We start from the raw sequence: 24,708 nt of genomic DNA on the forward strand, positions 1-24,708 counted from the left end.
CCCCTCCCTCCCTCCCTCCCTCCCCACTCCTCTCCCCCTCTCCTCATCCCTCCCCACCCCCCTTCCCTCTCTCCCTCACCCCCCTTCCCTCTCGACCTCACCTCCTTCCCTCTCTCCCCCCGCCCCCTTCCCCCTACCCCTCTGTCCCTCTTCCATCACTCTCCCTACCCCTCTCCTCCTCCCTCCCCACTCTTCCTCTTCTCTCCCCCTTCCCCCTCCCCTCTCCCCACTCCTTCCCCTCTCTCCCCCACCCCTCTCCCTCCATCCTCCCCTCCCTCCCCATCCCCCCCTCCCCCACGTCTCTCTCCCCATCCCCCTCTCTCACCTCCTACCCCGCTCTCCTTTCCCTCCCAAATCTGTCCCGTTTCCTCCTCCTCCTCTCCCCTCCCTCCCCTCTTCTCACCTCCCCTCCCCCCCCCTGTGTGTTTGGGGGGTGGTTAATGTGAGTGTGATGCCGCAGCCCCCCCCCCCCCCCCCCGCAAACGCCGTTAGGGAAACAGACCCAACGGGTCTGCACTTGGTCTAGTATATATATATATATATATATATATATGTGTGTGTGTGTATATATATATATGTGTGTGTGTATATATATATATGTGTGTATATATATATGTGTGTATATATATATGTGTGTATATATATATGTGTATATATATGTATATATATGTGTCTATATATATATGTATATATATATGTATGTGTGTATGTATATATATATATATATATATATATATATATATATATGTCTATATATATATATGTATATATATGTATGTGTGTATATATATACTTATATATATATATAAACACATATATACACAAATATGTATATTTCCTATATGTACATAGGAAAGGTTTAATGTATATAGGCCAAACGTGGGGAAATGTGATCAGCCACTGGACTACAATACCCATAAGCAAGCGGGGTCGGGGTCACGTGACCGTCGGTCCTCCTCCTCCTCCTCCTCCTCCTCCACCCGGTGACGGTGAGCGTGGTGACGTCAGGACGCAGCGGGCCGTTGCTAGGAGGCGGTGGGCCGGGCCTGGGGCGGCAGTGTGTGAGTGAAGGTTGTTCCGCCGGCGGCCCGGACCCAACATGTGGACGGGGAGGCTGCTCCAGGTAAGCCCGGGGCTGGGGAATGGGGAGGGGGCCGAGGCCGCATAGCCCGGGTAAGGAGGAGGAGGCAGCGGCGGGTAGCAGTGGGCAACCGCGGGCACGGTAACGGGCCGCCAGTGGGCTAGGCTGGAGTGATGGGTCGAAGGGCACCTTTCATTGACTGATGTAAAAACACATCGCAGGGGATCATGAAACTATTACTTTCAAAATAAACTTTATGTAAACATATATGTAGAGAATCCACCCAAGAAATCCAATGCGTAGCAATGTTACAAAATTTTGAGATTAAAAAAATCAAGTCTGTAATTTATCCCATCAGATAAAGCATAAAAAGTTTAATTTGACACCTAATTCACTTTCATATCTCAAGTATTTAAAAAGTTATGGCCATTTTCATACTCGGAAATTAGCATCTTGTTCCCTATTGATTTTCTATGGACATAACAAAAAAGCTGTGATCGTGTGCAGTCAAAAGCCCATAACCTTCTTAAAAATTAAGAGAAATTAATGAAATTTTCAGTTATCGTAGATTGAACCATTCTGAAACAAATATAAAATAATCTTACTTGGATGACCTGAAATTAAAGCATATAATTAGTTAGTTACCCAAGTGTAGCTAATTTCAAACTTCAATTACTAGATCTAAACATCTATCCATTTCTTAATAAATGATTAACATTTTTAAATAGCCTAAGTGTCCAAATAATATTCATAAATAATTCACAATAAAACATGATTTTTAAATCTCATTTACATTAATTTATAGGCCAAATGGAAGGAATTTAGTGTTCAATTGCTGTAAATAAATGCCCATTTAAATCAGCTTTACAGTGGGTCCCTGTGGAACGCGCTGGTTTAGAACGTTCACATTGCGGTAGATTTGTGCCCCAAATGCCCAGAAAAATACTGCGGGATATAATGGGGCCAAAATGAGCTACTCGTAACATTAAACTTTGTATAAAGGGATCTTAAGAAGCCCTTTTTAATGTAAAAATAAGCAGCATACCTTCATTTATTTGCTTTATGAGACTTTGCGGTTGCTGGTGGTCGTGGGTTTAGAGATTGATTTTTAAACTACTATAACTATTATACGAGGCCTTTAAAACTAATAATAGCTTTTGCGACGGGGTCTTCCAGCGATTTTTCGTTAATAATTAACTAGGCTGAACATCTTCGATTTGAACAGCCTAGAGAAAATCGCGTTTTAAACCCGCCCCCCTCTAAACGGCGCCAAAATCGCGCACATCCTCAGCGACAGATTTTCAGGTAGGCTTTGCAACATAATGCGTGACTTTGTTTTACGGTTCAGTTTCTGTCTTTACTTTGTGTACTAGTCATGTCTCTACTATTTATTTCATTCCCCTTACATGTTTTTCCTCTACCTGCTAAATTTTTGTACGGTGTCCTTGAGACTCTTGAAAGGCGCTCATAAATAAAATGTATTATTATTATTATTATTATTATTATTATTATGTACAAAATATGTGAATATTGTAAGCCTGGAACCCGCTGCCAGGGGTGGCGGTGGAAGCAGATGTGAACGTGGCACGAATCTTTACAGTTTGGTTAAATATATACAAGTACAGCTTACAACCTAGCAGTATGAATATTGATTTCTCTAACTTCAAATAACCCTGGCTTTCCCTCTCCGACCCTCCCCCACCCTGGTTCTCTTGACTAGTTCCACTGTCCTGATTAATTTCTGAAGAAGGGTTTCGGCACGAAACGCTGACTATTTCCTTCGCTTGCTGCACCCACTGAGTTTCTCCAGCACTTTTGTCTACCTACAATTTTCCAGAGTCTGCAGTTCCTTCTTAAACACTCCTGATTAATTTTACTGTTTGTAATAATAATAATATAAATTTTATTTATGGGCGCCTTTCAAGAGTCTCAAGGACACCTTACAAAAATTGAGTATGTAGAGGAAAAACATGTGATGGGAATGAAATAAATAGTAGAGACATGACCAGTACACAAAGTAAAGACAGAATTCAATACAAAACACAGTATGAGGCAATTAATGCACAGATGAAAAGGGACGGGGACGTGGGGCTAAGGATAGGCAGAGGTGAAGAGATGGGTCTTGAGGCGGGACTGGAAGATGGTGAGGGACACGGAATTGCGGATCAGTTGGGGGAGGGAGTTCCAGAGCCTGTGAACTGCCCTGGAGAAGGCTCTGTCCCCAAAACTGCGGAGGTTGGACTTGTGGATGGAGAGGAGACCGGCTGATGTGGATCTGAGGGACCGTGAGGGTTGGTAGGGGGAGAGGAGGTCAGTGAGATGTGGAGGGCTTTGTAGGCGAGGACCAGGATTTTGTAGGTGGTCCGGTGGGAGATGGGAAGCCAGTGAAGTTTTTTGAGGACTGGAGTGATGTGATGCCAGGATTTGGTGTGGGTGATGAGTCGGGCGGCTGCGTTCTGGACCAGTTGGAGTCGGTTGATGTAGGTGGAGCTGATGCCAAGGAGAATTGAGTTGCAATAGTCCAGTCGGGAGGAGATGAAGGCATGGATGAGTCTTTCAGCAGCGGGCAGTGTGAGAGAGGGTCTGAGTTTGGCGATGTTGCGGAGATGAAAGAAGGAGGTTTTAATGACATGGCGGATGTGAGGCTCAAGGGAGAGGGTGGAATCAAAGATCACGCCAAGGTTGCGGGCCTGGGGAGATGGGGAGACAGTGGTGCCGTCGATGGTGAGAGTGGGGTTATTGATTTTGCTGAGTGTGGCTTTGGAGCCTATGAGGAGGAATTCTGTCTTATCGCTGTTGAGTTTGAGGAAATTATGTTGCATCCAGGTTTTTATAGCTGACAAACAGGAGTTGATATGGGAGAGGGGGGGGGTTGTGGGGGGATTTGGTGCCAAGGTAAATCTGGGTGTCATCAGCATAACAGTGGAATTCCAGATTGAAGTGGCGGAGTATCTGACCAAGGGGGAGGATGTAGATGATGAAGAGGAGGGGGCCGAGTACGGAGCCTTGGGGAACGCCTTGAATGACTGCGGCTGTAGCAGAGGTGTGGTTGTGGAGAGAGATGAAGTGGGATCTGTTGGAAAGGTAGGAACGGAGCCAGCTGAGTGCAGAGCCTTCAATGCCGAGGTCTTTGAGTCTGGTGAGCAGGATGTTATGGTTCACTGTATCGAAGGCTGCGCTCAGGTCGAGGAGGATGAGGATGTTGAGGGAACCAGTGTCAGCAGAGGTGAGGAGGTCGTTGAGGACTTTGAGGAGAGCAGTTTCTGTGCTATGGAGGGGGCGAAAGCCAGATTGGAGGGGTTCAAGTAGGTTATACGCAAGGAGGTGGGAATGAAGTTGCGACGCAACGATGCGCTCCAGGGTTTTTGAAAGAAAGGGGAGGTTTGAGATTGGGCGGTAGTTAATGAGAGAGGAGGGATCAAGACCAGGTTTCTTTAAGATTGGTGTAACGGCAGCAGTTTTGAAAGCGGAGGGGACAATTCCTTGGGACAATGAGGAGTTGAAGAGATTTGTGAGGTAGGGGCAGAGAACGGGGAGGCAGGACTTCAACAGGGGAGTGGGGAGAGGGTCGAGGGAGCAGGTAGTGGGTTTGGAAGAGCTGATGAGTTTGGAGATTTCAATAGGGGTGACCAGGTCAAACTGGGAGAGGAAGCAGTGTGGAGGAGGGGTAAGGAGGTCAGTGGAGATGTTGAAAGGAGGGGCCTTGGTAGGTGGTGGAGTAGATGCTGGGGAGTCGGGTACAGGGGATAAAGATTGATAGATGGTGCTGATTTTATCAGCGAAAAAGTGGAGGAATGAGTTGCAGAGAACCGGAGTAGAGGTAGGGAGAGTGTTGGCTCGAGGCTCGAGGAGGTTGCCCACTGTGGAGAAGAGGGTTCTGTGGTTTAGGCAGGGATCGGTGAATATGGAGGAGAGGTAGGCAGATTTTGCAGCAATGAGAGCATCTTTGTAGTCAGTGAGGTGGAGTTTGTAAGCTTTAAGGTGGACTGTGAGAGATGATTTCTTTATAAGTCGTTCGAGTTGGCGACCAGTCTGTTTCAGTTTACGAAGTGCAGGTGTGTACCAGGGTGAAGATGTGTTGAAAGTTACGGTTCTTGTTTTGAGGGGTTACGTTTCTTGTATGTCCCATTGTCCGCTTCCCCTAACGATGAATCTGGACACATAGACAATAGGTGCAGGAGTAGGCGATTCGGCCCTTCGAGTCAGCACCGCCATTCAATGTGATCATGGCTGATCATCCCCAATCAGTAGCCCGTTCCTGCCTTCTCCTCATATTCCTTGATTCCGCTCATCCTCAGAGCTCTATCTAACTCTCTTTTGAAAGCATCCACTGAATCGGCCTCCACTGCCTTCTGAGGCAGAGAATTCCACTAATTCACAACTGGGTGAAAAAGTTTTTCCTCATCTCAGTTCTAAATGGCCTACCCCTTATTCTTAAACTGTGGCCCCTGGTTCTGCACTCCCCCAACATCGGGAACAGGTTTCCTGCATCTAGCGTGTCCAATCCCTTAATAATTTTATGTTTCTATAAGAACCCTCTCATCCTTCTGAATTCCAGTGAACACAAGTCCAGTCGCTCCATTCTTTCATCATATGACAGTCCAGCCATCTCGGGAATTAACCTTGTGAACCTAAGCTGCACTCCCTCAATAGCAAGAATGTCCTTCCTCAAATTAGGAGACCAAAACTGCACACAATACTCCAGGTGTGGTCTCGCCAGGGCTCTGTACAACTGCAGAAGGACCTCTTTGCTCCTATACTCAAATCCTCTTGTTATGAGGGCATTTTCTACATTTTCCTTGATCATTGTCTGTTTTGATCTGTTGTTTACACACCTTACCCTTCCATATCCTTAGTCTCCCTGTCTCTTGACTCTGTCTGAAGAAGGGTCTCGACCCAAAATGTCATCCATGCCTTCTCTCCAGAGATGCTGTCTGTCCCGCTGAGTTACTCCAGCATTTTGTGTCTATCATCTGCAGTTCCTTCCTCCACAAGTATAATGCATAGCTTTCTTTACAATGTATATGTAGTCAAAGAGTCAGAAATTTGTAGTGTATACAAAGCATTTAAAAACGCTTGGACGGGTACGTAGATAGGAAAGTGCCAAACGCGGGCAAATAGGATAGCTTAGATGGGGCATCTTGGTCAGGCATGGACGAGTTGGGCTGAAGGGCCTGTTGCTCTGTTGTAATAGACTATGACTCTATGGCAGGGGTCGGGCAACCTACGGCCCCCAGGCCGAATGCAGCCCGTAACCCGAATTCATCCGGCCCGCAGGCGGATTTTTTTCCCCGTAATAATCCGGCCAGCCGAGCGCCCTCGAACAACAGCCTGGTGTCCCGAGCAAAGGCCGGGCGCCCCGAGCAGCAGCAGCGGCCGAGCTCTGGCTGTAGCGCATCCTGCGCAAAGCAGCCGGCATGGCCGCGCACCTTCTGTGGACACGTTTAAGAAAGAACTGCAGATGCTGGAAACATCGAAAATGCTGGAGAAACTCAGCGGGTGAGACATGCAAGGATTGCATGAAGCTGCCTCACTCTCTGAGTTTCTCCAGCATTTTATTCTACCTGTGAACACGTGATTTGATGCCAGCCATCCGGGGCGGGATGGGGACGGGATCCATGTGTACACGTGATAGATGTGGCCCACCATCCGCTCGCAGACATGTGTCCCGGCTCCTATGCAGAACAAAGGTTGCCAACCCCTGCTCTATGGCATCCATTGCCATGTGTATAAAACTTCCTATGCAAAGAACAAACTGCTGGAGGAGCTCACCAAGTTAAGGGGTGGATGGTATTAACTATAAGGATTGGTGGAACTAACATGGGTTGTTTTCTCTGGAGGTGGGGGGGAGATGATACAAGTATATTCAATGATGCGGCATAGATAGGATAAACCAAAGATCCTATAGCAAGCAAGATAGATCACTCGACGAAAAAGACGTAGTACGGTCATGGGCAGATTCATGGGTAATTTTCGGCCCCATTTCCGTAACCGGCTTCCGTCTCCGCACCAAAGATCCCATAGGATACTAGTGCGGAGACGGAAGCCGTTTACGGAAGCATCCTCGTAAAAATAAAAGTTATTTGGGAAAAATCTTCTCCTCATTTTCATAATTATAATTTATTAACACAAACTGTTCCCCCGCAACGTTGATTACACTGCGAGTCGGTCCGGGTCAGGTTACTGAAATGGATGAAAAAAAGGCCCACGTTCCGCTCCGTTGCGTACTACACGTCAGCCCATTGCATTTAGAAGGAGTGGTCTATCTTGCTTGCTATAGGATCTTTGGGATAAACCTTTTTCCCTTGGGTGGAAATGACAAAAACAAGAGGGCACAGTGTTAAGGTGAGAGGGGGAAAGTTTGAAAGAGATGTGCTGTGGGTACCTGGAACGTACAGCCATGGGTGGTGGTGGAAGCAGATACGATAGAAGCATTTAAGAGGCTTTGAAATGGGCCCGTGAATATGAATGCTTTGGATCACATAAACGCAAAGGAAACTAATTTAATGTTTAAGAAGGAACTGCAGATCCTGGAAAATCGAAGGTAGACAAAAATGTGCAAAGTGCAAACGCACAGTTACATTATTTTCTTGCCAACAGTCCAGTAATTCCCATACCCAAACATGGCCCCGATTAGCAAATTGTACAGAAATGGTCTGCTGATCCCACGTGCGCCATGTTGGGCATTTCCAGAGGCCAGTCCATGCTCTAGGTCAGGGGTGGGGAACCTGCGGCCTTAAAGTCGCCTGCGGCCTTCTAGGCCATTAAGTACGGCCTTTTGAATGAATCCAAATTATGTAGAACAAATCCTTTTATTTTTATTAATATGTTTTTGTTCGTCTTTTATTATATTAAATTTAATTTTAAAATGAACGTATTTAAAATATCAAAGAGGAAAAGAAGATTCGACTAAATAATCCTCCCCGACTGACGGCCACAATTAAAACATTAGTAAGTCATGAGGGCTATTTTAACACCTGTTATGCTCATGATTTAGTTCTAATGAGACTAGAATGTACGTTCACCTCCCACAAAAAGCAGTCACAACAAACTCATTAAAAGGTTAGTTAACTTTAGAATTAACAATTTTCTTTCATTTTCTTGAAGTTAGTACATAGTAGTTAGATTTTTACAAAATAATGTACATTTTGAAGTATATCTAATTGAAGTTTCTTGGATGCGGCCTTATTAGATTACAGCTAACTTAATGCAGCATTTCAACATGAAAAGGTTCCCCACACCTGCTCTAGGTATTATGAGCAGTGCCCGTGCCAGGCACGTCCAAGGCTACTGCAGGCTGTCGCCTTCCCTGTGAACCAGCGCTCATCTCCTTGCCTGTCCACCTTTGTGCCCCGGGGGAGCCTCCCACAGCCACCTTGAGTGCGGTAGTGTGCAGGGAGGAACTGCAGGTGCTGGTTTAAACTGAAGATAGACACTAAAATGTTGGAGCAACTCAGTGGGACCGGCAGTATCTCTAGATAGAAGGAATGGGCGACGTTTCGGCTCGAGACCTTTCTCTGAACAAGGGTTTCGACCTGAAACGTCACCCATTCCTTCTTTCCAGAGATGCAGCTTGTCCCGCTGTTACTCCAGCCATTTGTGTCCATATTCGAGTGCGGTCGACCAGTTCCTGGTTCCCTCTCCTCTCCTAACGCTTTGCTCCTCGTTGGTTGCGTCCCTCATTGTCGACGTCTCCATCCTCCCAGTCTCTGGTCTTCAAGGCATTAGCTTGAGGCCTTCTGGACCATGGTCTGCCGTTCTCTGAGTAGACCCCTCCCCCCCCCCCCCCCCATGGGGCCCTGGGAACTTCTCCCCTTTAGTCCAGATATGTTGTCTGTCCACTACAGATGCTGCCGGATTATCTAAGTTCCTCCAGCACTTCCATTTGCTCAAGACTCCAGCATCTGTCTTTTGCCTCTGATCTTTATCTGATCTTTCTGTTATCTGATCTTTCCCCCCCCACCTCCTAAAGATGTATGGGATTTTAAATCAAGAGGCGCATATAGACAGAGGAGCTAGAGGGCGAAAGACTGGATAGAAGAAAGACTGCATAGACTCGGCTTGTACTCGCTAGAATTTAGAAAATTGAGGGGGGATCTTATAGAAACTTACAAAATTCTTAAGGGGTTGGACAGGCTAGATGCAGGAAGATCGTTCCCGATGTTGGGGAAGTCCAGAACAAGGGGTCACAGTTTAAGAATAAGGGGGAAGTCTTTGAGGACTGAGATGAGAAAAACATTTTTTACACAGAGAGTGGTGAATCTGTGGAATTCTCTGCCACAGAAGGTAGTTGTGGGCCGGTTCATTGGCTATATTTAAGAGGGAGTTAGATGTGGCCCTTGTGGCTAAAGGGATCAGGGAGTATGGAGAGAAGGCATGTACAGGATACTGAGTTGGATGATCAGCCATGATCATATTGAATGGCGGTGCAGGCTTGAAGGGCCGAATGGCCTACTCCTGCACCTATTTTCTATGTTTCTATGAAACGCTTTGTTGTCAAATCAGTTGTAATTAAGAACGATTCCAAGACTCTGATGTGAAGAAGAACGTGGGATTTCTCATGTTCTGGAGCTAATATTTCCCCCTCGCTGTCCATCAAACCTTTCCCCACGGTATTGCAGCTCCCTCCATCACATTTTCAACGAGAGTGAAGCTGATCTACAGGGTGAATGGCAAACTGTTCAATAAAGGTCACCTCCACTCCGTAACAAAGATCACCCCATCCTCCGTCATCTTGCACACACAGCCTGATTACTCCTTGACTGAGATAAATAACAGGAATGGACCTTGCACTGAGCATCTGCTGTCAACCTGTGCCGGCTGCACATCACAATCCCTCCCTGACTATGGTGTGGGGACGACTTACACAGCTCTGCGGGAGCAGACAGTCGGAACAGCATGGAAACAGGCCATTCAGCTCAACTCGTCCATGCTGACCAAGACCAAGCTAGTCCCCTTTGCCCATATTTGGCCCATATCCTTCTAAATCTTTCTTATCCACGTACCTATCTAAATGTCTTTTAAATATTATTATACCTGCCTCAACTAATTTCCTCTGGCAGTTCATTCCATATACCTGTGGCGCCTTCACGCCCACGTTGGTTTTGGAAACAGCCTGTCACCGCTGGCAACGCGCCAGCAGCCTCACGAGAAGGTCCAGCCACAAGAGCTAATAACAACTAAAAGGTCAGGCAGACTAATTGGCCTGATCTGCACATGGGTTATGGTTGGTGAGAATGTAGGTAAACGGTGCTTCTGGAATAAACGTGGCACAAGGTGTCTGGCTCAGCTAAGTGTCGTTTGTTCTTTGCTTTCTGTCGTGGGATTCAGTTGATCCTACAATTGGCAACCCCATTGCTACATGCAATCTTCCACTTACTCACGAAATGTATGACGATAAAAGTGACAAGGTGTCAGTCGACGAAGTAAAACTCGATGTCCCAACTCTTTTTACAATCAACACCAGAGCGTGGTTTTCAATACTAGAAGCTTGATTTCACTCCCTCAATGTCACGAGCCAACGGACAAAATTCGGGTTCCTAGCAGCTCGTCTGCCAGAGCAGATCGCATAGAGGACGTGCTCCTTAATCCCGAAGAAATTACGCCATATGATGTGCATAGAATCGCTATCTTGAAGCGAACGCAGCCCTCGAAGCAAGCCCGCATTTTGGAGCTGCTGGGAGATGGTAATCTCGGCGATAGGAGGCCATCACAAATGCTGCGGAGATGGCGCAGGCTGGCGGTAGACGAAAAGATTGATGGCGATGTCTGGAAGCAGCAGTTTCTCCGCTGCCTGCCTACTCGGGTGCAGTTTCAATTGGCCAGCATAGATGAGCTTGCAAAACAGGCCAACATTGTCATGGAGGCAACCACTGCACTGCAGGTGTATGAAAAGCCAATGTGGGCGTGAAGGCGCCACATTGTTGTATTGTATTGTATTCAATTTATTGTCATTATCTCATATTAGAGACAACAAAATGAATTTTCCTTAGTCAAGTATCATAAAAATAAACTAATAATAAATAAATAAAACATATTAAAATTTAAAAAAGCACAACAACTCATTATAGCTCAGGCCCTCAAGTCCTGGCAACATCCTGGTAAATCTTCACTGCACTCTTTCCAGCTTAATAGCATATTTCCTAGAACAGGGTGACCAAATCTGAACACAAAACCGTGACACCACTTTCAGGGAACAATGTACCTGCACCCCTAGATCCCACTGCTCTACAACACTCCCCAGGGTCTTACCATTCACTCTACTTCTGGTTTGAATTCCCAAAATACAATCCTCAGAATGTTGCTGCATTGAGCTCCATTAGCCATTCCTGAGCCCACTTGCCCAGCTGATCAAGATCTTGCTGTAATTTTTGATAACCATCTTCACTCGACACACTACCTCCTAAGTGTCCCCTGCAAACTTACCAATCATGGCTTGTACAGTTGCTCCAGAGTTGAAGATTTTCCCTGTAGCATGCGCTAGGTTAAATAAGCAGGGCTGCGAACTCTCACGCTTTGAGCGTGAGAATCACGCCCTCACGCTGATCAGAAATTTCTCACGCTCTGTGGTGAGAAATTCTGTGATCAACGAAAATTTCAAAACTCGGATAAACTGCATGGTCCGCGGGTGTTGGATAGCAGGGGCTGAGGGAGGTGTGGGAGCAGAACCAGCGGCGGGAACAGATGCGGGGAGCCGGGACTGGCGAGTGTTTGCCGGGCTGCGAGTGTTTGCGGGGCTGGCAAGTCGCTCGCTGCAGCTCCGGCCATGGAACAGCGCAAGTCCCGGGCCGTCGGAAGCGGTGCGCCGCTGCCGCGAGAGTCTCTGTGCAGAAGGGACAGACTCTCAAAGGGAGGTGGAGAGAGAGAGGGGAAGGAGACAGGGGGGAGAGAGAGAGGGGGTGAGAGGAGAGAGAGGGGAGTGACAGGGGGGGGGGGGGTGAATGGAGAGAGAGAAGAGGGAGGGGGAGAGAGAGAGGGAAGAGAGAGGGGGTGGAGAGGGTAGGAGAGAATGGGAGAGAGAGGGTGGTAAAAGAGAGAGGGGGAAAGACAAACGGGGGAAAGAGAGAGATGGGGGGGCAAAGAGAAAGAGGAGATAGAGAGAGAGCCAGGGGGAGAGTGAGGTGGGAGGAAGAAATGGGGGAGAGAGAGGAGGAGAGAGGGGGGGGAGAGAGAGAGGGGAGAGAGAGATGGTGAAGAAGGGGAGAGAGAAGGGGAGAGAGCGAAGAAATAGGGAGAGAGAGAGTTAGGGGAAAGAGGGGAGAGAGAGTTAGGGAAAGGGGAGAGAGTGAGGTGGGAGGGAGAGAGGAGAGAGAGTGGGAGAGAGAAGAGAGAGGGAAGGGGAGAGAGTGAGATAGGGGAGAGGGGAGAGAGGGGTGAGAGGAGAGACAGAGAGGGGAGAGAGAGGAATGAGAGGTGGGAGGGAGAGAAAGAGAGGTGGAGAGAGAGGAGAGGGAGAGAGGGGGACAGAGAGGGGAGATAGAGAGAGAGAGAGAGAGAGATGGGGGAGAGGGAGAGGGGGATAGAGAGGCAGGGCTGCCAACTATGCAATTGAGCATGAGAATCACGCATTTCACCAAATTCTCACGCTGATCACAAATTTCTCTTGCTCTGTTGTGAGAAATTCTGTGATCAGCGAAAATTTCAAAACTCATATCAACTGCATGGGCCGCGGGTGTTGGAAGCAGAAGCAGCGGTGGGGACAGATGCGGACGGGGAGCGGGGCTGGCGAGTGTTTGCCGGGCTGGCGAAACGCTCACTGCAGCTCCGGCCATGGAGCAGCCTCAGTGCAAGAGTCCCGGGCCGTCGGAGGCGTTGAAGCGTTGCGCTGCTGCCGTGAGAGTCTCTGTGCCGAATTCGCCCAGGTGGCCGGAATGGATCAGGCTGCGGCTTGGTGCATCCTGGAGGACAACCAGTGGCTGCTGGAAGTAAGTACCAAGCACTGGGTAGATACGGTGGAAGATAGTGGACTTCAAATGGGGGTGGTTGGTGAAAGCATCCTGCTTGCCTGCTAGATTTTCACTTACTGTAACTGCAGGAAAAATGTTCCCGATGGTGGGGGCGTTCAGAACCATGGGTCACAGTTTAAGAATAAAGGGGGGGGGGCAGTTAGGACTGAGATGAGAACAAACTTTCTTCACGCAGAGAGTTGTGAATCTGTGGAATTCTCTGCCACAGAAGGCAGTGCAGGCCAATTCATTGGATGTTTTCAAGAGAGAGTTACATTTAGTTCTTGGGGCTAACGACATCAAGGGATATGGGGGAAAACCAGGAAAGGTACTGATTTTAGATGAATAGCCATGATCATATTGAATGGCAGTGCTGGCTCGAAGGGCCGATGGCCTATTCCTGCACCTATTTTCTATGTTTCAATCAATCAATCAATCAATCAATAAACCTTTATTGTCATCTTGCAAAGCAACAGTTGTACAGTGCAAAATGAGAAGACGTTTCCCAGGGAATACCGGTGCATCGCACATGAAACTTAAAACATTTCACACATAATAACAGTAAAAACAATGCAGTCCCTGATGAAACAGTATAAATAGTTAAAATCAGGTAAATCAGCAACATTAAATACAGTAAAAACAATCATTAAAATGTCCAGGGCAGCTGATTTAAGTGGCCAGTGCCAGAGTTATTAAAATGTCAGTGCAAAGCCGCAGAATCAGGTGACTGTGAGTACAGAGTGACTGTTTAGCAGCCTCACAGCCTGTGGCAGGAAGCTGTTTAGCAGTCTGGTAGTCCGGGCTTTGATGCTACGATATCTCTTGCCTGATGGCAGGAGATCCAGGTGTGTGTGGAGGGGGTGCAGTTTGTCCTTAGCTATTCTCAGAGCTTTTTTCAGACAGCGGCTCTGGAACAGTTCTTGTACTGAGGGTAGGGAGACGCCAATGATCCTCTCTGCTCCCCTCACTACCCTCTGCAGAGACTTCCTGTCTGAGCAGTTACAGTTGGAGTACCACGTGTTTATGCAGTACGTGTTTATACAGACTCCACCGTGCCCCTGTAGAAAGTCCTGAGGATGTTGGTAGGGAGTGAGGCCTGTTTGAGTTTCCTCAGGAAGTGCAGTTGCTGATGGGCCCGTTTGACAATCCCAGTGTTGTTCCTGGACCAGGTGAGACTGTCTGTGATTTCCACTCCGAGGAACTTTATGCTCTCCACTCTCTCCACCGTGGTGCCACTAATGTTGAGGGGTGTGTGATTTGGCTGCGCCCTCCTGAAGTCGACAATCATCTCCTTTGTTTTGTCGACATTTAATGCTAGATAGTTATTGCCGCACCTGTCCACTAGTTGTTTTACTTCCTCCCTGTACATTGATTCGTCATCTCTGCTGATGAGTCCCATCACTGTTGTGTCATCCGCAAATTTTATGATCTTATTGTCCCTGAATCTGGCAGCACAGTCATGTGTGAGCAGTGTGAACAACAGCGGGCTGAACACACAGCCTTGAGGGGAGCCGGTGCTCAGCGTGATCGAGCCTGAAGTGTTCTTGCCAACACGGACTGACTGCGGTCTCTCTGTCAGAAAGTCCAGGATCCAGTGACACAGGGTGGTGTTGAGGCCCAGCAGGGTTAGTTTCTCCACAAGTCTCTGTGGGATGATGGTATTAAAAGCTGAGCTGAAGTCAATGTACAGGATTCTGGCGTAGGTGTTTTTGTTTTCCAGATGAGTGAGTACTGTGTGCAGTGTAGTAATAATAATAAATTTTATTTATGGGCGCCTTTCAAGAGTCTCAAGGACACCTTACAAAAATTTAGCAGGTAGAGAAAAAACATGTAAGGGGAATGAAATAAATAGTAGAGACATGACTAGTACACAAAGTAAAGACAGAATTCAATACAAAACACAATATGAGGCAATTAATGCACAGATGAAAAGGGAGGGGGACGTGGGGCTAAGAATAGGCAGAGGTGAAGGGATGGGTCTTGAGGCGGGACTGGAAGATGGTGAGGGACACGGAATTGCGGATCAGTTGGGGGAGGGAGTTCCAGAGCCTGGGAGCTCCGGCCATGGAGCAGCCTCAGTGCAAGAGTCCCGGGCCGTCGGAGGCGTTGAAGCGTTGCGCTGCTGCCGTGAGAGTCTCTGTGCCGAATTCGCCCAGGTGGCCGGAATGGATCAGGCTGCGGCTTGGTGCATCCTGGAGGACAACCAGTGGCTGCTGGAAGTAAGTACCAAGCACTGGGTAGATACGGTGGAAGATAGTGGACTTCAAATGGGGGTGGTTGGTGAAAGCATCCTGCTTGCCTGCTAGATTTTCACTTACTGTAACTGCAGGAAAAATGTTCCCGATGTTGGGGGCGTTCAGAACCATGGGTCACAGTTTAAGAATAAAGGGGGGGGGGCAGTTAGGACTGAGATGAGAACAAACTTTCTTCACGCAGAGAGTTGTGAATCTGTGGAATTCTCTGCCACAGAAGGCAGTGCAGGCCAATTCATTGGATGTTTTCAAGAGAGAGTTACATTTAGTTCTTGGGGCTAACGACATCAAGGGATATGGGGGAAAACCAGGAAAGGTACTGATTTTAGATGAATAGCCATGATCATATTGAATGGCAGTGCTGGCTCGAAGGGCCGATGGCCTATTCCTGCACCTATTTTCTATGTTTCAATCAATCAATCAATCAATCAATAAACCTTTATTGTCATCTTGCAAAGCAACAGTTGTACAGTGCAAAATGAGAAGACGTTTCCCAGGGAATACCGGTGCATCGCACATGAAACTTAAAACATTTCACACATAATAACAGTAAAAACAATGCAGTCCCTGATGAAACAGTATAAATAGTTAAAATCAGGTAAATCAGCAACATTAAATACAGTAAAAACAATCATTAAAATGTCCAGGGCAGCTGATTTAAGTGGCCAGTGCCAGAGTTATTAAAATGTCAGTGCAAAGCCGCAGAATCAGGTGACTGTGAGTACAGAGTGACTGTTTAGCAGCCTCACAGCCTGTGGCAGGAAGCTGTTTAGCAGTCTGGTAGTCCGGGCTTTGATGCTACGATATCTCTTGCCTGATGGCAGGAGATCCAGGTGTGTGTGGAGGGGGTGCAGTTTGTCCTTAGCTATTCTCAGAGCTTTTTTCAGACAGCGGCTCTGGAACAGTTCTTGTACTGAGGGTAGGGAGACGCCAATGATCCTCTCTGCTCCCCTCACTACCCTCTGCAGAGACTTCCTGTCTGAGCAGCTTACAGTTGGAGTACCACGTGTTTATGCAGTACGTGTTTATACAGACTCCACCGTGCCCCTGTAGAAAGTCCTGAGGATGTTGGTAGGGAGTGAGGCCTGTTTGAGTTTCCTCAGGAAGTGCAGTTGCTGATGGGCCCGTTTGACAATCCCAGTGTTGTTCCTGGACCAGGTGAGACTGTCTGTGATTTCCACTCCGAGGAACTTTATGCTCTCCACTCTCTCCACCGTGGTGCCACTAATGTTGAGGGGTGTGTGATTTGGCTGCGCCCTCCTGAAGTCGACAATCATCTCCTTTGTTTTGTCGACATTTAATGCTAGATAGTTATTGCCGCACCTGTCCACTAGTTGTTTTACTTCCTCCCTGTACATTGATTCGTCATCTCTGCTGATGAGTCCCATCACTGTTGTGTCATCCGCAAATTTTATGATCTTATTGTCCCTGAATCTGGCAGCACAGTCATGTGTGAGCAGTGTGAACAACAGCAGGCTGAACACACAGCCTTGAGGGGAGCCGGTGCTCAGCGTGATCGAGCCTGAAGTGTTCTTGCCAACACGGACTGACTGCGGTCTCTCTGTCAGAAAGTCCAGGATCCAGTGACACAGGGTGGTGTTGAGGCCCAGCAGGGTTAGTTTCTCCACAAGTCTCTGTGGGATGATGGTATTAAAAGCTGAGCTGAAGTCAATGTACAGGATTCTGGCGTAGGTGTTTTTGTTTTCCAGATGAGTGAGTACTGTGTGCAGTGTAGTAATAATAATAAATTTTATTTATGGGCGCCTTTCAAGAGTCTCAAGGACACCTTACAAAAATTTAGCAGGTAGAGAAAAAACATGTAAGGGGAATGAAATAAATAGTAGAGACATGACTAGTACACAAAGTAAAGACAGAATTCAATACAAAACACAATATGAGGCAATTAATGCACAGATGAAAAGGGAGGGGGACGTGGGGCTAAGAATAGGCAGAGGTGAAGGGATGGGTCTTGAGGCGGGACTGGAAGATGGTGAGGGACACGGAATTGCGGATCAGTTGGGGGAGGGAGTTCCAGAGCCTGGGAGCTGCCCTGGAGAAGGCTCTGTCCCCAAAACTGCGGAGGTTGGACTTGTGGGTGGAGAGGAGACCGGCTGATGTGGATCTGAGGGACCGTGAGGGTTGGTAGGGGGAGAGGAGGTCAGTGAGATATGGGGGGGCCAGATGGTGGAGGGCTTTGTAGGTGAGGATCAGGATTTTGTAGTTGATCCGGTGGGAGATGGGAAGCCAGTGAAGTTGTTTGAGGACTGGAGTGATGTGATGCCAGGATTTGGTGTGGGTGATGAGTCGGGCGGCTGCGTTCTGGACCAGTTGGAGTCGGTTGATGTAGGTGGAGCTGATGCCAAGGAGAAGTGAGTTGCAGTAGTCCAGTCGGGAGGAGATGAAGGCATGGATGAGTCTTTCAGCAGCGGGAGGTGTGAGAGAGGGTCTGAGTTTGGCGATGTTGCGGAGATGAAAGAAGGAGGTTTTAATGACATGGCAGATGTGAGGCTCAAGGGAGAGGGTGGAATCAAAGATCACGCCAAGGTTGCGGGCCTGGGGAGATGGGGAGACAGTGGTGCCGTCGATGGTGAGAGTGGGGTTATTGATTTTGCTGAGTGGCTTTGGAGCCTATGAGGAGGAATTCTGTCTTATCGCTGTTGAGTTTGAGGAAATTATGTTGCATCCAGGTTTTTATAGCTGACAAACAGGAGTTGATATGTGAGAGGGGGGGAGGGTTGTGGGGGGATTTGGTGCCGAGGTAGATCTGGGTGTCATCAGCGTAACAGTGGAAGTCCAGGTTGAAGTGGCGGAGTATCTGACCAAGGGGGAGGATGTAGATGATGAAGAGGAGGGGGCCGAGTACGGAGCCTTGGGGAACGCCTTGAGTGACTGGCTGTAGCAGAGGTGTGGTTGTGGAGAGAGATGAAGTGGGATCTGTTGGAAAGGTAGGAACGGAGCCAGCTGAGTGCAGAGCCTTCAATTCCGAGGTCTTTGAGTCTGGTGAGCAGGATGTTATGGTTGTGGAGATGGTATCTTCTGTAGAACGGTTGGGGCGATAGGCAAACTGGAGGGGGTCTAACGATGAGGGGAGGCTGTCAGTAATGTGAGGTTTCACCAGGTGTTCAAAGCACTTCATTATTATTGGGGTCAGGGCGACAGGGCGGTAGTCATTTAGGCAGGCAACAACTGGTTTCTTTGCTATTGGGATTATTGTGGAAGTTTTGAGGCATGTGGGGACAATGGCTTGACTAAGTGAGATGTTGAAGATGTCTGTTAGCACATCTGCTAACTCCTCAGCACATTCCTTGAGCACACGTCCTGGGATGTTGTCGGGTCCGACTGCTTTCCACGGGTTGACCTTAGACAGGATTCTTCGTGTGTCCATTGAGTCTATGGTCAGGACTGGCTGGTCGGTTTGTAAGCAGGGGCTGGCTCTCCCCTTGGGTGTGGTGTTTGCTGCATCAAAACGTGCAAAGAAGTTGTTCAGTTCATCTGGAAGAGAAGTGTCGGTGTCAGTTACCTGCTGCCTTGCCTTGTACCCCGTCAGTGTTTGGATTCCCTTCCACATCCTCCTGGTGTCTCCTGTGTCACAGAGGTGTCCCTGGATTTTCCCCGCGTAGGCACGTTTCGCTGCCCTGATTCCTTTTTCCAGTGCAGTCCTGGTAGATCGAAGAGCGGCTGTGTTACCGGCTCTGAAGGCTGCATCACGGGCCCTCAGCAGCGAGCGCACCTCTGCTGTCATCCATGGCTTTTCGTTTCCACGTGCCGTGAAGGTTTTAATGACAGTGACATCCTCGGTGCACTTGGCAATGTAGTTGGTTACAGTCTGCGTACTCCTCGATGTTGATGAGGTCATCATAGGATGCTGCTGTCCTGAACACATCCCAGTCAGTGTGCAGGAAGCAATCCTGTAGTGCTGAGGCTGCTCCCTCTGGCCAGACCCTGGTGTGTTTTCTCTCCGCTCTGACTTGTTTTTGCAGTGGTCTGTAGGCTGGTGTTAAAAACACTGAAATATGGTTAGAGTGGCCCAGGTGAGGGCGTGGGGCTGCCTTATAGGCGTCTGGGGTGTTGGTGTAAACCAAGTCCAAGATGTTCTCTCCCCTGGTCTCAAAATCCACATATTGCTTGAATTTTGGGAGCACAATCTTAAGGCTGGTGTGATTAAAATCCCCAGCCACCACAATAAAGCTGTCAGGATATTTGGTCTGGAACTCACTGACGGCGTCATGCAGGGCTCCCAGTGCTTCGTTGGCCTTAGAATTTGCATTAGCACTTGGAGCAACATATACAGCCACAACAAAAACAACGGAGAATTCCCTCGGCAGATAGAAAGGCCGACATTTCACGATGAGGAATTCTATCAGCGGAGAGCAGTGTTTCCCGGCTATCGTAGCGTTCACACGCCAGTCCTTGTTTATGTACAAGCACAGGCCTCCACCTCGGCTCTTACCAGAGCTAGCTGCCTCTCTATGCTTGAGTATATGGCAATAAAACTTGATCACTTGATTTTGAAGCATTCATGCATGGTGGAGGTATAATGTAGTCATAGAGTGATACAGTGTGAAAACAGGCCCTTCGGCGCAGCTTGCCCACACCCGCCAACATGTCCCAGCTACGCCACCTGCTTTTGGTCCATACCTCCAAACCTGTCCTATCCATGTATCAGTCTAACATTTTCTTAAATGTTGGGATGGTCCCTGCCTCAACTACCTCCTCTGGCAGCTTGTTCCATACACCCATCACCCTTTGTGTGGCTAAAGTTACCCCTTAAAAAGTTACCTCTTAAAAATACTTCATACAAAAAACATTGAAATCATACTTCTACAGTGCACTAAAAAATGATTTTAATACATCAAATTTCAAAACATTCCTACCCTGGGAGGGGGGACACCCTTCTTCCACACCCCTTCCCCACTCGGGTGCTCCACTCCCTCACCGGGTACCCCCAAGGCCAGTGATCAGTGATCGCACAGCCTCTCCCCTTTCAAAAATGCTCCAATCCAATTTAAAGCAAGTGTAAGTTAAAGGACTCGCTACAGTTTGCACCATATTGCACAATTTCAAGCTGAAAAATGCAAATGTTTCGCACCAATGGGAGGGGGACATCCTCCTGCCACCCAGGTCGCTATGATCCTTCGGGCCTGGTCTCTCGCAATTTCTCACTCCCAACTCTCACCCAATGTTGGCAGCCCTGAATAAGCCATTGAGTGCTCTATCTTTTCAAAATAAATCTCCAGGTTGTTGCTTATTCTAAAGATTTTGACCGAACAGTTTCTTCCTGCCTCTAGGTCATTGTGACCTGCCCATATCTTGCTGCGTCTAAGCAAGCAAGCAGAGTGGATTGTTGCTTGGGGCTATAGTGGCTCATTGGTGTGCTGTCTTTGGGGCAGGTCGAGGTGACTTCTTTAAGTTCCTGCCAGACTTTGCAGCTGCCACTGGAAGATGTGCCTGTGCCAAATACACATTCTACATTTCTACTGTTCTCCTCCCAACCTGCGCTTTCAGCTCATCCTAGAGACTTGAGGGGCAGAATCTACAGGCTAGTTTATATGTACCAGGGTGCAGTGACATTCTTGGCTTGTAGAGTGTACCCACAGTAATCTTTTCCAAGATGGCGTCGACGGAAGATGCAGGGAAAAGTCAGTGGCTGTGAATGGTGCACAAATTCATCCCCCTCCCCCCCCCCCCACCCCGCATCCTTGGAAAGCATCCGAATGATCAGTGATCAGCTCAGGAAATGGGACACGGTGACTTTGGCGCATGGAAGCAAAGAGGCGGTTGCTGGAGGTTGTGGGTGGTGGTGTTGGCGAAGGCGGCTGTAGCAACAACCGGGTGAACGAGTGGATCGTGTGCTGACTGAGGCAGCATCAGTGGAGCATCCCGCTGAGCCAGGCCGAACCCATCTTCACCGATCCACTCGTGGATAGAGTGAATGTGGAGAGGATGTTTCTACTAGTGGGAATCTAGGACCAGAGGTCATACCCTCAGAATAAGAGGACTTACTTTTGGAAAGGAGATGAGGAGGAATTTCTGTAATCAGAGGGCGGTGAATATGTGGAACTCATTGCCACAGAAGGCTGTGGAGATTGGATATTTATAATGAGAAGATTGACGTATTCTTGATTAGTAAGGATGTTGGGGGTTATGGAGAGAAGGCAGGGGAATGGAAATGGAAATGAGAGGGAAAGATAGATCAGCCATGATTAAATGGCGGAGCGGTGATGGGCCGAATGGCCTAATTCTGTTCCCAGCACTTAACATGATCCAGTGCTGCCAGAGGAATGGGCCTTAAAGTGAGAAAATAAGGAAATTGCACACCTATGTGGCCCAAGATCGGATTTTTCAGAACCTGGGAACTGAAGATGGCTACGCAATGTGGCCCCCCTCTGGATACTGGTCAGTGTCTACCTGTGTATGGTATCATAGAAACATGGAAAATAGGTGTAGGAGGAGGCCATTCGGCCCTTCGAGCCAGCACCGCCATTCATTGTGATCATGGCTGATCGTCCCCAATCAATAACCCATAGATGTGACGGGATCGCATGAAGATCAAGCATCTACCTTCGCTCTGTACACGTGACAATAAATAAACTGAATGACCAATACAATAATAAGTACAGCAATTATGGAATGGTGCAAGATTGTCATGCAATTCAAAATTGTGCAGAAAACAATTAAACTACAACAGTCGAATAAATGAATGAGGTAGAATTAAGTGTAAGAATACTTGGCAGCAGTTTCAGGAAGGGTGCTTAGTACATTAGCCATGGGGAAGAAGCTTGGCTGGATTCTGAGCTTTCATGTAGATGAGAGAAAAGGGAATGGCCTGGATGGCTGGCATCCTTGACGAGACCTCCAGCCTTCCTGATGCAACGGCCCATGAGGATGGACTGGATGGAAGGAAGTGATGAGCCTGTGATGGACTGGGCTGTGTTCACCACTCTCTACAGTCAAGCGGTCAGAAGCAGAGCAGTTGCCCCACCAGGCTGAGATGCATCCTGTCAGGATATTTTCTTTAGTGATTCTGTAGAGGTTAAAGAGAATCGGCAAGTGGTAGAGCTACTGCCTTACAGCGCCAGAGACACGGGTTTGATCCTGACTATGGGTGCTTGTCTGTACGGAGTTTGTACATTCTCTCCGTGAACTGCCTGGGCTTTCTCAAGAGATCTTCGGTTTCCTCCCACACTCCAAAGATATACAGGTTTGTAGGTTAATTGGCTTGGCATCAATGTGAAATTGTCTCTAGTGTGTGTAGGGTAGTCTTAATGTGTGGGGATCGCTGGTCGGCGTGGATTCAGTGGGCCGAAGGGGCTGTTTCCGTGCTGTAATCTCTAAACGAAACTAAACTAAAATCCCCATGAACATGCCAAATATTCTTAGACACCTAAGGAAGTAAATATGCTGATGCGGTTTCTTGATCACTGCATCAATACAATACAATATACAATACCATTTATTTGTCATTTGAACCCCATTGAGGTTCAAACAAAATGTTGTTTCTGCAGTCATACACACAAGAAAGAACCAAGACACAACACAATTTACACAAACATCCATCACAGCGCATCTCCTCCTCGCTGTGATGTAAGGCTGTGATGATAAAACTTATCTCTCCCCTGCACTCCCCATTCCCCTCCCGATGTCAGAGTCAAAGCCCCTGGCGGGCGATGGTAATTGTCCCGCGGCCATTATCGCCGCGCCGGGTCTTGTTGTTGGAGCCCCCGGCGGGCGCTAGCAAAGTCCCACAGCCATTCCAAGCCGCGCCGGTGGCGCATCAGTGTGAAGGGACATGCGTGATATGGTGCCGAGAAACTTGAGGGACTGTCGACCATCTCTACAGCAGCTCTGTGGATGAGGACAACATTGTATTCACTTCCTCGGGTAAACAAGCAACTCTTTCATCTTGCCGATGTGAGCTAGGTGTTGTCCTGCCACCATGACACAAGGTTTTCAATGTCTTTCTCTGGGACTGTAACACAATAATGCCATATTCTGCACTTTCTCTTTGGACTACCTGTTGTTACGTGTAACGTGTATGAAGGAACTGCAGATGCTGATGTAAACCAAAGATAGACACAAAATCAGGGCTGCCAATTCTCACGCGTGAGCGTGAGAATCACGCATTTAGACAAATTTTCACGCTCTCACGCAGATCACAAATTTCTCACGCTATGTCGTGAGAAATTCTGTGATCAACGAAAATTTAAAAACGCATATCAAGTGCATGGGCCGCGGGTGTTGGAGAGCTGGGGCTGAGGGAGGGATGGAAGCAGAGGCAGCGTACGGAAAGCCGGGGCTGGCGAGTGTTTGCTGGGCTGGCGAGAGTTAGCTGGGCTGGCGAGTGTTTGCGGGGCTGGCGAGTCGCTCGCTGCAGCTCCGGCTATGGAGCAGCCTCAGTGCAAGAGTCCCGGGCTGTCGGAGGCTTCGGAAGCGTTGCGCCGCTGCCGTTAGAGTCTCTGTGCCAAATTCGGCCTGGTGACCGGCATGGATCAGGCTGCGTCTCTGGAGAGAAGGAATGGGTGACGTTTCTGGTCGTGACCCGAAGGGTCTCGACCCGAAATGTCACCCATTCCTTCTCTCCAGAGATGCTGCCTGTCCCGCTGAGTTACTCCAGCATTTTGTGTCTCTCTTCGGTTTAAGCCAGAATCTGCAGTTCCTTCTCACACAATGAGACCCAACAAGACGACTTTGCAGCTAGTACCAGCAGTCAGGTGGGGTGGGGGTGGGGTGGGGGGGGTGGGGGTGGGGGGAGGGGGGGGGGGGGGGTAGGGGGCAAACGGAGAGAGAGGGGATGTTAAAGAAATCGATATTCATACTCAATCGGGGAAATTAGTTGATATCTGTCTTTAAATTAATATTTTGTTCATCTTTAAATGTAAGTCTTGGATTCATGTATCGCGGGAACAAATAAGCAAAGGCAATATGGTAAATATAAACTACAAATTAACTTCCGAAAATGAATCTTGTAGCGATGAACTTTGTCCTTCACTTTATAAAGAATAACCTCAGGGATTATGCAGTGAATGCCATTCAAATACTCTGCAACTTTGAGATAATATTGTTCATGTTAAAATCCGATAGGTAAGTTTTGATTTGTTCAATACTATAATTAGTTCAAAGATACAGCGTGGAAACAGCCCTTCGGCCCCTCGAGTCTGTGCTGACCATCTGTCACCCATTCACACTGGTTCTATGTTATCCCACTTTCTCATCCACTCTACACACTAGGGGGCAATTTACAGAGGGCCAATTAACCTACAAACCCGCACGTCTTTGGGATGTGGGAGGAAACCGGAGCACCCGGAGGTAACCTACGCGGTCACAGGGAGAACTTGCAAACTAGCAGGGAGGTTCTACTGCAGTTGTACAGGGTCTTGGTGAGACCACACCTGGAGTATTGCGTACCGTTTTGGTCTCCTAATCTGAGGAA

The 24,708-nt window shown here is 48.1% G+C and overlaps 1 protein-coding gene across 1 annotated transcript in view; it reads left to right on the forward strand.

Moving 5' to 3' along the window:
• Nucleotides 1–992: 992 nt before the first annotated feature.
• The window catches only part of adck5 (aarF domain containing kinase 5), a 74,413-nt gene continuing 50,697 nt past the window's right edge, over nucleotides 993–24,708 (forward strand). The window contains exon 1 of the mRNA XM_033041654.1: nucleotides 993–1,123. Within this exon, the coding sequence (XP_032897545.1) occupies nucleotides 1,100–1,123 (24 nt within the window). The 5' untranslated portion in view covers nucleotides 993–1,099. The remainder of the gene's footprint in view (nucleotides 1,124–24,708) is intronic.

The sequence above is a fragment of the Amblyraja radiata genome, chromosome 2 (genome assembly GCF_010909765.2).
Source record: "Amblyraja radiata isolate CabotCenter1 chromosome 2, sAmbRad1.1.pri, whole genome shotgun sequence".
In the NCBI taxonomy this organism is placed as follows: domain Eukaryota; kingdom Metazoa; phylum Chordata; class Chondrichthyes; order Rajiformes; family Rajidae; genus Amblyraja; species Amblyraja radiata.